At 41.6% G+C, this 14,231-nt stretch overlaps 1 protein-coding gene across 1 annotated transcript in view; it reads right to left on the bottom strand.

The window, feature by feature from the left end:
- Nucleotides 1–14,231, bottom strand: part of LOC311229665 (DDB1- and CUL4-associated factor 1-like) — a 91,279-nt gene that overhangs the window by 47,120 nt on the left and 29,928 nt on the right. The window contains exons 16-17 of the mRNA XM_084315740.1: nt 7,986–8,062; nt 6,241–6,366 (exon numbers count right to left, since the gene is read on the bottom strand). Of these exons, the coding sequence (XP_084171866.1) occupies nt 6,241–6,366; nt 7,986–8,062 (203 nt within the window). The remainder of the gene's footprint in view (nt 1–6,240; nt 6,367–7,985; nt 8,063–14,231) is intronic.

Genomic DNA, 14,231 nt, shown 5'->3' with positions numbered 1-14,231 from the left:
ACCAGTGGACCCTGGCAGGTGATGTGCTCCACCCTCTGGAGACGCTCACAGAGCTCTTCTCCCAAGAGGACAATGTGTCATTGTCGGCAACCGTGCCCATGTTAACCAGGGCTCTCAAACTCAATGTACCTGGGGGCCGCTGGAGGTAGAGTCTGGGTGAGGCTGGGCCGCATCAAATATTCCACAAAAAAAGGGTTTCAAGTATTCCAAAAAAAGTACAACTGATCCAATCTTCTCAATCTTTAGCAATAACATTTCAGAACATGAACGGTTCTTCAGAACATGAACGGTTCTTCAGAACATAGGCTTCTCAGTGGTGTCAGTGGACTCATCCACAGCTATGGAAATGCACTGTGCATTTTTTTATTCTATCACAAAGCTGTTTAATCAAATCACCAGCCAGTATTTCAGTTATTCTGGTTGCTGTGCTATCTGAGGGGGATTTGCTTTTGTTTGCCTTCAAACATGGTCTCCATCACTTCAGTCATACATTATTTCATTATGTATGCATCAGAGAATGGCTTCTTGTGTTTAGCCAAAACCCATGCCACTGAGTGAGGACTTGGTTGCTTTTTCTCATTGTGACATAGATTTAAAAATAATTCTGCTTGCAGCTTGATATGATGATTTCATTCCATTTATGTTTGTGGTTCTTAGCACTGAATTTTGAGGAAAGCTTGCATCAAAATAACTGTTTTGTTTCGTAGTGGCGTTTCGAATTGCCACTCTTCACAAGAGCTACCGTTTCTTGGCATATTAGGCACATTGGTTTGGTGCTGGGAGGATGCACGCATATTTTTCAGTCCATTCACCTTTGAATTGCAGCGATTTTCACTGTCGACTTTTCTTTTACTGGCCATCTTTGAACATTCCATATTTTTCTACTAGCTGCCTCCTGGCGAAACTAGGCTACTAGCTACATTTATCTCAGAGATAAAACTGGGAACGAGGTTACTAGCTACAGTACCTGCAGATTAGACTACCAGTAGATGCGCTGTCAACTCTCGCTCTGACTCGGACCGTTGAAAGAGACGACATGCATTCCGTGAAGACCCGCCCTACGCTCTGATTCGCAGACTGTGGGTGGGGGGGGGGGGAAAACGCTGACGGGACGCTGAATGTGATTGGACCAGAGTAGACAGACACAGACAGTGGATCAGTGCAGCCGGACATGCAGAGCACTGCAAATAGTTGCGCGCGGGCCGCACTAACACTAAACTTTGATGTCAAGTAGGGGGCCGCAAAATATCATCCAGCGGGCCGCAATTGGCCCGTGGGCCGCGGGTTTGAGACCCGGCACTTGTCACCAGATGAGTCTGACAGCCCTGCGATAAGGGATCTGAAAAAGTCCCTGGTCCACGAGATTGATACCAGATGGGAGCTGCAAAACCTGGAACCTGCCAGTATCCATCTCCTTTCTGCTGCCCTGGACCCCGGTTCAAACATCTCAAATTCATCAATGATGAGATGAAGGACAACGTATATATGCAGGTTAGACTATTGACTAATATATTCAATTATTAATTAAACTACTCTGAGTCTGACCGATATTCACACAACTATCTTATCATGCCACATTGTAGCCTGCACAAGGCAAGCACAACATCTTCTCAGATTTTAATTATTAATACAATATTTTATTTCCAGGTTGTTCTCCTTGCTGACCACTTGCAACAGCGTGACGCAACCGTGGAAGACGGTGCAAGCGAGGGAGAGGGAGAGGAGACTGATGACCCGGTGAGAGCCGCTGGACCCCCGCCAAAAAAATAAAAACATGAAATAGAAATGTTGCTTCAGTCGGGGGATGAAGAGGAGAGGGAGAAAGGCGACGGATCTGCAAAAAAAGAGATGGAGCAATACCTCCAGGACAAATCCAAAGTGAAGTCCGGCGGCCCGCTAGTGTGGTGGAAGGCCAATTCTGACCGCTACCCAACACAGTCACTGGCAGCAAAACACTGCCTTTGTATCCCAGCCACTTCCACACCATCGGAACGAATCTTTTCCAAGGCAGAATACATTGTCAATCAGATAAGGAGCTCCATCCTCCCTGACAATGTGGACAAACTTATATTCTTGGCACACAACATGAAGAGAGTTTAGGCAGAGGTGAGTGCCGACTGCCAACCCGCGTGAGGCAGCGTTTTATTGTTTGGTTAATTATTATTTATCTGCATTGCTTTGTTAAAAACGACTTGTGCAATAAATCCCACATTTGTTAATTATTATTATTATTGTTAATGTATATTTTAAATGTTACAAGTTGTTCAGAGTTGAGTGCCGACTTGTTGTTAATGTTTCAATTACTGCGCCTGTTTTTTATATTATTGTTTATCTGCATTGCTTTCTTGTTAACACTAGCACAGCCGACAAGGGGTCAAATGATCCCTAGGCATTTTCAATAAATGTATCCTCGTCACTCGGTCAAGCTCCAGCTCTGTCACTCAATGACTTTTCCTAAAAGTACCCGTTTTATCTGGCACGGTTTCTGAAATTTCAAAATGACTTCAGGAAAATGTAATTAGAACGTTATTCCACATATACCTATATGGAATATATATGTGGAAAGTCACAGCACTTTGCGAGCGTCTGGTGCAGGGGTGGCCAACCCATGGCTCAAGAGCCGCACGTGGCTCTTTGCCTGTCAATGTGTGGCTCTTTCATCCAAAAATTATAAAAAAAAAATATTCTTTTTTATTTTTATTTTTTTTATTAATGCGTCACTCAAACCTGTGGTAAACCTCATATTTTTATATTAAGAGGTAATTATATAGTTTACACTGTTTATTTTTCTCATATTTCTCATATAAGCTGTGGGGTCATCTGACCCCTTCCGGCGGGAATCAGTGACATTTTCTCCATGGTTGTTCTAGTGTTAAACTACTTGTGCAATAAATCCCGCTTTTGGAAATAACTTGTCTTATTTGATCCTTAAATCAAAAAGGTAGAATACCTATCGAATATTCGATCGTCATTTATTTCAGTTGTTTTTTTCCAGGGGTAATGACATTAATCCATAGTATACAGGTGCCGAGTGTCTAGTCTAAATTTTTTATTACGATACTAGACAGTAAAGTTAAAATGCACAATAACGTGTAATATATAAATCATTGTTTGTGCTTCCTGTTCATCCCCCCCTCTGTTCTGAGGCGATAGAAACATAGCCAAGTCAGTGCGCAACGCTCGAACGCAGCAAATTGAAAAATGCACGTAGCAAAATGAATGCAGCAATCAAATGTTGAAATGTATAAAAAAAAAACTATATATATATATATATATAGATGGGATATCACAATACTATCCAAATATGCACTGGATAAAATGTATATTACGTTCACACTAATATAACTGTTTAGAATAGAATAGTCTATTGGGTGAGTGCGGCTGGCTTTCGTGTGACATCACGTCCGGGAGCGGGAGCGTCAACCAAGAAATTCAAATGACTGTGCTAATGGTTGTTCTATAATCTATAGCATCACAGATACATTCAGTCAATACTGGATCTAACTAAATGGATTTATGGATTGTGTGACATTCACGCAACATTCAGAAGCAGCACAGATAGTAAACAAAGATGGCGTCGTTGGACTTTTTCAAAGTTTCAGAGGAAAACAGTTTGCTTGCTATTTGTAACAAATGCAGAAGTTCCACGAGGAGGGAAAGGGGCAACAAGCTATAACACATCCAACCTAATAAGTCACCTGAAACATCACCACCGCTACGATGGTGTATTAAAATCCGACGACGACGACGAGCAGCTAAAGGCTAAGCCAGGGGTGGCCAACCAGTCAGAGACTAAGAGCCACAAAAAAATGACTGTGGTACCACAAAGAGCCACACCATATACCAGCGTTTCTCAACCTTTTTTTTCAGTCACGGCACCCTTCATGTGTTTATAGGTCTCACCCTCTGGCCTCTGAAGTTGCTAATGTCTTTTTTATTTGGGCCTCACAGGGTTAAAAGTACCCTGTGAGACCCACGGTTGCAAAATTACAAAATCACTTTTAGCCATTTAAAAAAATAATGTTTATTTAAAAAATGTTAAAGGGGAACTATTTTACAATTTCTTTCACTATTTGGGCACTTTTACACAATTCCTGTGAGTCTATGGAACACCTAGGTTTTTTTCAAAAAAATGCATTGTTTTGTATTTCTAATCAAGTACTAAAAACCGCATTTTTCTACCTCAAGATCTTAAGCCGTTTTGAGGCTGGGCTCCAACCACTGTGTGGCCTGGTGCCAACTGCCACATCAACTGCCACATTATTATGCAGCTGAGAAATCTCTGACATCACAGATATGCACATTTTCAGATGACTCAGTTCAGTGAGGGTGAATATTGTGAGAGGAGAATTGGAAGAATTCGCCAATATGAGAATTAGAGACATATATCCTATTAATATAAGTCCACATAGCTAAGAAACAATGGTAAACACTGAAAAAAGCCATTTATAAGATAGTTCCCCTTTAAGCACATGTATAGTCAATTGGTCCTGTTGTTCAGCCTCACAATGCTATTTGATAGTAAATGTGTTTATATGTCCCACCCTCTGGCCTCTGAAGTTGCTAATTTCTTTTTAATTTGGGCCTCACAGGGTTAACCTCTTAAGCCCGAGATATACAGTAAAAGTGTATATTTTCAGCATTATGTTTGTTTACCAATTATTTTAACTGTTATTAGTGAAATATAAGATTATAGAAATCTCAGGGCATTGAGTCGGAAACCGGCGCATATTGACAGGAGGAAGTGGCACAGCCAAAAGTGAGTGTAGTCTTTTGAAGGAAGAGACTCAGGGCTTTCAAATTTCGAAAAACTACCCTACCCAGCTCACACCAGCCCCTGTCAATCATCTGACTTCTGGATTTACTTTTTAATTTCTCTTATTTTTTGGGATTATCTCCCACAAACCTGAACGTTATTGCCATAAAACAGAACGCAGTTAGTTTCTCTACCTTTCTGTGAACGTCTTGCAAAAAACGGTGTTGCAATATGATGAAAAATGGTGGAGAAATTTACATTATAAAAAAGATGGCAGAATTCAGTACTGTATCTACAAAACCTTCTGTTTAATCATCTTCCCTTTATTCATTTGCTTAGATTTTTCAGGTCTGGTCAATTTTAGCATGGTGTTATTTACAGTCAAAGATAATTTTTTTTTTAAATAGAATTGATATTCTCCTTTGGTTCATTACAATTTACTCAAGCCTAGTAACAGACACACTATTTCTGACACTGATCCATATGTCCCTAGATTCAGATACCAAGAACATGCAAATGGACCATTTAAAAAAAAGAAATTGTGTATTCTACGTCCTTATGGAATGAGTGACAAAAAAAAAAAAAAGTAAACAACAAAAAAAAAAAAAAAAAAAAAAATATATATATATATTTTTTTTTTTTTTTTTTATGGATGGAAGAGCCGCACATTGACGGGCAAAGAGCCGCATGCGGCTCGCGAGCCGCGGGTTGGCCACCCCTGGGCTAAGCTAATCCAAAGCCAGCTGCAAAGGAACCGGCACGGCTTGTACCTATTGACGAGGCGTTTGCAAAATTAAAGACGTTTGACAGAAATGATTTGGTTTATTTCATTCTTTTTGAGGCGTGCTGTCCTATAAATGCCAAGTAATAAGTTGTTTCATGGACCAAGACCACAACAGTCTCCTCTCCTATAGCGTCAAATGTTTTATCTGCTGACAAAGCACAATACCTGTTGGTTTTTAGTTCACTCATTGTTCAGGGAAACACATTGTTAATGACATTGACGGATTGTGAATTTTGTGATCGACTCAAATTCGATTTGGAAAAATAAATAGTCACTTTATTTGAAGAGTCAAACTGTTCTCTTGGCTTTGTTTTGTTCATAGTAGTAACGCTCATGTCATGATACATCTGGTTAGGTCAAAACTACAGGAATATACATAAAAAAAAATTATAATACAATAAATATATATTATCGGTTATCGGTATCGGTACCGACCTTGAGGAGCAGAAAGTTATCGATAAAAGCGTCAGCTAAATGACAAAATGTAAATGTAATAACCGCTGGGACGGTTAAATTACTTTTTTTATATGTATATATATATATATATATATATATATATATATATATATTAGAATTCTAATATATTCATTCATTCAAATTCTAATAATTTGAAAAGAAAAAAAGAAACAATGCTCTCCGACTTTTCCTAACACATTTCCCAACACATTCTTAGGAAAGGATGGAGGGCATTCCCCCTCACCTTGATTCCATTGTTGTTCTGCACCAACTGCCACATGCGGGACAGCACTCTGTTGTGAGGGGCGGTGGGCTGCAGACCCACCGTGTTGAGACTCTGGTCTGGGGCACAGACACAGTTGATTATCACCTGAAAGGAGGGATGACAGGAAGACAAGACAGGTGGGGAGTTTTAATCATACGTGGTAAAAAGCAGATGAGCTGGTTTTACAGTAATCAAAGGCACTAGGGATTTTGATGAGGAATGACTTGTGATAATGACTTATTGTCATGATGAACAGGCATGTATTATTTCATAGTCCCCACACAATGACAATTGACCATATTCACACAGCAGCCATTTCACTCCTATGTCATGCTCAGGATGGGATGCCTTTCCACCCTGTTGCAACCTAGGGATCCCATCCGGAGCATGACATAAGAGCAAAATGGCCTTCATGTGAAAATGGTCAATTATACACAAAGTATGTACCGGTAGCTGCTGTGTCAATGACATTACGAAGGGGATCATATATCCAAATAATTGTAATGTCTTAACTGTGATTGGTCAGAGTGTCTGTTGCCTATTCTGTAAAAGGTCATTATAGTCATGTGCATACAAGTCCTTTCTTCGTGATAAGACTGCTACACTACCCAACATCTTGTATCTTGTACCTGAGGGCAACAGTCTACTGGCATGTCATTGATACATAACTAACCAGTCTAGCTGAGGATTTCACAGAAAAACAAGCTCAGATTGGACCACAGAAAAATGTAAAGCAGATCTTCTTTCTTCAATGATTTACTGAGGAGAATATCCTACACATAGCTTCTATAGGCAATTAGGCATGTTGACCACTTCAATCACTTACTCAAGCCATCAGTGAGATATAAATGATTTGGTATGGCTTAGGGATGGGCATTTTAAATAAAAATACAGATCGATTGATCGCATGCTATACTCGAGTGATCGTGTATTACTCGTAAAGATTTTTATTTTTTTTTAATATATATATATATTTTTTTACTTAATTTTGTTCATTCACTTATGTTTAAGGAAACCAACAAAAAGTTATAATCTTACACATACATGTGAAACAAATATGTAATAATAATAATAAATCAATGTTTTCATAAAAAATCTTAATAATTTAAGATCGATTTTTCTCATAGCTACGAGTAATCGATTAATAGATTACTCACGCCCATCCCTAGTGTAGGAGCTATTTGATGGGTTTTGTGCTTAGTTTGTAGTTTGTTAAGTTCATCACTGGGTGGCAGCACGGAGCACTGGGTGGCAGCACGGAGCGCATATGTTTTGAATAAAGGCACAGGTGTAGGCTATGTTCAATCAAGGTATCTAGGTATGGGTGACGGAGAGATCTCACGGTTTTTACCGCATGAACACACGCACGTACCCTCGCTCGGTTTAAATATTAGTAACAGCATTATGAAGTAATTATTGTTTGACTCATCACTTGTATTATGCTAAATACTTGAATTAAATGGGAACTTCACCCAACGGCAGGTGACACAGACTCGACATTGTGTATTTTCTAAATTGCGCGTCAAAGACGAGGCATCCCTGCACCCAACCGAGCGTCTACCAGGACATCAGGATAGTCGCTACACCTAGTATGGCTACAATTGATCCATAATAACCAGTATCCCACGTTAAATTTCACAAATTATTCATTACATATACTGTTCTTCATATCTGGCCTACTGGGTTCTCCTGCTTCACCTCTGCCTCTGTGCAGCTTACTGTACCTGCAGTGCAGACTTCTGGATCTCAGCGTCGTTCACAAACACCTCCCCCTCTGCCACTCCAAGGATAATACTCATACCTATAGAAAGGTTACATGAAAAGTGAATTCATTCAAGCATATATTAGTCACTGGAAACGGTTCATGACCCTACAAACTTCAGATCAACACTACTGTAGACACTATGCATATGGGTTTCTCCATCCATCCACTCAGTTGCCATTGTTTCCTTGTGTGTCGATGAGGAAAGGTTGGCTGTGGCAAAACTTGTTGCCCAGCAGCAGCCAATCACATGCTAGTTAAATGTCCCCCCATCAATACCCCATTGGCACTTTTGACAGCAGACATTTTGACTCGTCATCGATGGGTGAAGACAGGTATGACAATAGAAATACAAAGGCGCCTCCCTCAAACTGAACAGTGACATCTCCTTAGCAAATGACCTCAATACCTTCTATGCGAGGTTTGATGCTGGTAATAACAACACCAGCTCACAAGCCTCGGCAATGGGGGGGGGGGGGGGTCGGCTGCTGATGGAGGCGCAGTGTTCAGGGTAACAGAGCATGAGGTGAGGCGGACCTTTAAAAAAGTGAATATCAGGAAGGCAGCAGGTCCGGACGGCATCCCCGGCCGCGTCCTAAAAGTCTGTGCCGACCAACTGGCCCCAGTATTCACTGACATTACATATTTAACCTGTCCTTAGAACAGGCTGTCATCCCCACCTGCCTGAAGAAGTCCACTATTATCCCTGTACCCAAAAAATCCAAGCCTGCTTGCCTCAACGACTACCGCCCTGTAGCTCTCACCTCCATAGCCATGAAGTGCTTTGAGAAGCTAGTAAAGGGCTACATCTGCTCCTCCCTCCCCATCAACATGGACCCCCTGCAATTTGCATACCGCCCCAACAGGTCCACGGAGGACGCCATATCCCATGTGCTGCACACAGCAGCATCACACCTGGACAAGAGGCAGGGGAACTATGTGAGAATGCTATTCATCGACTACAGCTCGGCATTCAATACCATAGTCCCCTCCATACTCATAGCCAAGCTCAGGGACCTGGGCTTGGGCTATGACCAGGGGAGGAAATTAGGCCACTTTACTGGCCAAATGCTAGTATTTTTTACGTTTGGCTGGTAAAAAAAATCAGATACCCGCCAGTTGGCTGGTAAGCCAAAAAGTTAGTTTCCTCCCCTGCTGGCGAGTATACAAAAAAATAAAACATTCTGCAATCACTGCACTGGCAAACGGTGCGCGTCTTCTGAGTGTTCGCTTTAGTTGACAGTGCCACGAGAGCACTGCACAAGACCACCCGCGGACATATAATGTTTAATAAACGTTTGCGCAGTACTGGCCAACCCGCGGACATAATAAAAGTCCCGCGGTACTAGGCTAGCCATCAGGAGCACTCGCAAACAGATACCGTTAAACACAGCAGAAGATGGAAAACAGACAGACTGACCAACGGGAAACTGCATCCAACCCTAGTAGTACAACCCTCGAGTATAAGTTACTAAGGACACATTTAAATCACAGAGGTGTAATGTTAGTCTACTGGAACTGTATACAGTGGTTAGCTTCTAGTTAGCGTTTTAGCTATAGCTGCTTGCTAGCTAACGTTAGCCCTGTGTGCTCAAAGCAGCCAGCTAGGTGTATCTGTTATGACTATAATGTTTCCAAAAAAGCACCGGACTACGACGTAAGGTTAGACATTTTATTTCATGCTCAAAAGCCCCTGGCTTGCACATCGCAGTCACGAAAGGGGCTAGCTCAACCAGTGCACTGTGCACAACAGCACACCAACCCAACTGACGTTACCACAACACTTGACGGTACTTCACAGCACTGTCGTAAGACCACCGTGCTGTCTTAAAGGCACAGTGTGCCTACCCAGATGCATACACAACATTGACGCGGCTTGACATACAAAGAAGTAATTATCACAATTAGCGATTTTTTTTGTCTGGTAAAAAATCTGTTTGGCTGGTAAAAAAAATCAGATACTCGCCAGTTGGCTGGTAAGCCAAAAAGTTTGTTTCCTCCCCTGGCTATGACCTCTGCCAGTGGGTCTTGGACTTCCTGACTGGCAGACCCCAGGTGGTGAGAGCAGGCAACTGCACCTCCTCATCCATCACCCTCAACATAGGGGCCCCCCAGGGCTGTGTTCTGAGTCCCCTCCTCTACTCCCTGTACACACACGACTGTGTGGCTCAGCGGAGTAGCAATACAATCGTCAAATTTGCTGACGACACAGTGGTGGTGGGCCTGATCTCTGCCAACGACGAGAGGGCCTACCTGGAAGAGGTCAAGGTCCTGGCGGGATGGTGCCAGGAAAACAGCCTCTCCCTGAACGTCAGCAAAACAAAGGAGATGATTGTGGACTTCAGGAGGTCGGGGGTCAAGGACTACAGCCCCCTCAGCATCGACGGGGCACCGGTTGAGAGAGTCAACAGCTTTAAGTACCTCGGAGCCTACATATCCGAGGACTTGACATGGACCACACACATTAACAGTGTGGTGAAGAAGGCACGACAACGCCTCTACTTCCTCAGGCGCCTAAGGAAGTTCCAAGTCAGCCAGAAGATCCTTAAGAACTTCTACTCATGTACAATAGAGAGCATCTTGACCGGCAACATCACCTCCTGGTTTGGGAATAGCACTGCACAAGACCGAAGCAGACTACAAAGAGTGACACGTTCAGCCGAACGCACAATTGGAGGGGGGCTCCCCACCCTCCAGAACATTTACTACAAGCGTTGCAAGGGCAAGGCTAAGAGAATCATTAAAGACTCCAGTCACCCGAACAACTGCCTCTTTGAACTGCTGCGGTCAGGCAAGCGATACCGGAGTCTCAAGGCGAGCACAGAAAGACTCAGAAGTAGCTTCTATCCCCAGGCCATCAGGCTGCTAAACGAACAATGAATGAACACTACACAACAACAACCACCAAACGCACATAGCACACACATCCACACGCACACACTCACTTTAAACAAACACACTGTAGCACCCACTCCACACACTTTATAGCACACACCCACTTTAAACAAACACACTGTAGCACCCACTCCCCACACTTTATATTTATGGATGAAGGATTGCACTACAACTCGTACACCTTACTGTAAATTGTACCTAAAATTGTACCTCATCCCATTTCTGCTTTGCACTAGATAGTACTGTACATTAGTACACTGCATAGTATTGTGTATTGTATATTATATGGTAACTCAGAACATTGTACATATGTCTATACCGAACACTGTGACCTCATTTTCTTCTTCTAAATTCATGCTATATTATGTTATTATGTTATTTGATACTATCTTGTCTAGCACAGTCTCTGGAGCGTAACAGTAAGAAGCATTTTGTATGAAAGTATTCTGTACTTCTGTATGACAACTATTAAAGAACTTGAACTTGAACTTGATCATGGGGTGCAGCTGGGTAGCACAGTGGACTAAGCACTCGCCTACCACCGCAGAGACTCTGGGATCGAATCCAGCTGTCAGCGGTACCTCCGGCTTGGTCAGTCGTCCCTACTAACACAATTGGCAGTTAGCAGGTGGGAAGCTGGTAGGGTATGTGTCCTGGTCGTTGTAAACTGCGACTCCTACTGTTCAGCAGGGAGGGGATCTGGGGTAAATAGCGTGAACCTCCGCATGCGCTACGTTCCCCCAGTGAAACTCCTCGCTGTCAGGTGAAAAGAAGCGGCTGGCAACTCCACATGTATCGCGTCACATTCTACACCCTCCCCAGGCCGACAGTGGGGCAATGCACGCAACGACCAGGAAGGGAATTGGCATAACGACTAAATTGGGATGGGTGAAAAATGCAGAAAGTCCAAAAATTTAAATAGAATAGAAATACAATCATGAACTACATAACCATCTATTAATTATTCTATACTTAGACCTGTGTTTGCTCATCTACGACAAATCAAAATGTCTGCTGCATAAAGGGCCTATTGGTAGCTATCAATTTGCCATAGGACAATTTGCCATAGGACCGAAGGTAGGTCACACAAATATGGGGCAAAGTAAGTGTAATCTAGTACATCTACACCAGGGGTGTGAAACTCATTTTCACAGAGGGCCACATCAGCATTATGGTTGCCCTCAAAGGGCCAAAGACCGTATAAATGTTAATGTAAAATAAATGTAGCTACTCATTTACATATTGTTAAACATGTTTCTGTATTTATTACTTATTCAAGTTATACATATTGCATATGCATAGATGTAAAAATATATGTTAGCTTATGTTATTTTAACAAATAATTTTTGTTTATCAGAACCCCATATTACTCAATCAATCAATGATCAAACCATTCAAGTAAATAACAAAGAAGAATATCATCAAATACAAGCTATGACATTAAGTTTGTTCAAAACCTTTTTGTCACAGTCAAGAGGGGCAGAACTAACAACTGAGCTGCAAAGAACACGTGGGACAGATGTAGCAGATGTTACAAAAACAAATGGCTGCACACAACCTTGCAGAGGCCATACATCCAACTAATGGAAGATAGTTTAATTAACTTTAATGAACAGATTGCAGAATGGGTACAGTACAGTACAGCTCAATACACACAATTGTTAAGGGGATGCAGACCAGAGAAAGACTTTCAACTTGTTTACATCAGGGTCCCCCATTTTCAATTCGTAATGAAATTGCTATTATGTGTCTGCATGAACACACAACTGTAACTGTACTCAAAAATAACAAAATACGGGTTGTCTCAGTTCACAACTATATTGGTCAAGTTTTGGGTGGGACTTGTTTGCGTCCCTACAGCTTCTTATTCAATTGAGCGAGATGCTCGGTTATGTCACACAGCCAGTTTGCATCTGACAGTTCAGACAATATTTCTTCAACCCTTTGTTACCTATTCCGCCTGGATCTTTTTTGTATTTTGGGCTGTAAAATTGTCAAAGAATGTCTGAGGAGTAAGTGCTTTTGGCTTTTTTCCTTTGTTACTTCATCAATACCTCAGATGTTCAACATACATGTATGTGTAAGAATGTGTAATAACTAAGGCTGTCAAAGTTAAAGCTTTATTAACGCATTAACCCAAAATTCTTTTAACGCCGCTATTTTTTAACCCAAGATTAATGTTTATAAAAAAATAAAAATAAAAAGATCCGAGTGCTCTTGGGGGCCACATCAAATGACGTGGCGGGCCACATTTGGCCTGCGGGCCATAAGTTTGACACCTATGATCTACACCAGGGGTGGCCAACCAGTCAGAGACTAAGAGCCACAAAAAAATTACTGTGGTACCACAAAGAGCCACACCATATACCAGCGTTTCTCAACCTTTTTTTTCAGTCACGGCACCCTTCATGTGTTTATAGGTCTCACCCTCTGGCCTCTGAAGTTGCTAATGTCTTTTTTATTTGGGCCTCACAGGGTTAAAAGTACCCTGTGAGACCCACGGTTGCAAAATTACAAAATCACTTTTAGCCATTTAAAAAAATAATGTTTATTTAAAAAAAATTTAAGGGGAACTATTTTACTATTTCTTTCACTATTTGGGCACTTTTACACGATTCCTGTGAGTCTATGGAACACCTAGGTTTTTTTCAAAAAAAATTCATTGTTTTGTATTTCTAATCAAGTACTAAAAACCAAATTTTTCTACCTCAAGATCTTAAGCCGTTTTGAGGCTGGGCTCCAACCACTGTGTGGCCTGGTGCCAACTGCCACATCAACTGCCACATTATTATGCAGCTGAGAAATCTCTGACATCACAGATATGCACATTTTCAGATGACTCAGTTCAGTGAGGGTGAATATTGTGAGAGGAGAATTGGAAGAATTCGCCAATATGAGAATTAGAGACATATATCCTATTAATATAAGTCCACATAGCTAAGAAACAATGGTAAACACTGAAAAAAGCCTTCCCCTTTAAGCACATGTATAGTCAATTGGTCCTGTTGTTCAGCCTCACAATGCTATTTGATAGTAAATGTGTTTATATGTCCCACCCTCTGGCCTCTGAAGTTGCTAATTTCTTTTTAATTTGGGCCTCACAGGGTTAACCTCTTAAGCCCGAGATATACAGTAAAAGTGTATATTTTCAGCATTATGTTTGTTTACCAATTATTTTAACTGTTATTAGTGAAATATAAGATTATAGAAATCTCAGGGCATTGAGTCGGAAACCGGCGCATATTGACAGGAGGAAGTGGCACAGCCAAAAGTGAGTGTAGTCTTTTGAAGGAAGAGACTCAGGGCTTTCAAA

This window comes from Notolepis coatsorum (genome assembly GCF_963971535.1).
Source record: "Notolepis coatsorum genome assembly, chromosome: 6".
Taxonomy (NCBI): domain Eukaryota; kingdom Metazoa; phylum Chordata; class Actinopteri; order Aulopiformes; family Paralepididae; genus Notolepis; species Notolepis coatsorum.
Note: the sequence above shows the minus strand (reverse complement) of the source record. Positions and strands in the feature narration are given on the sequence as shown.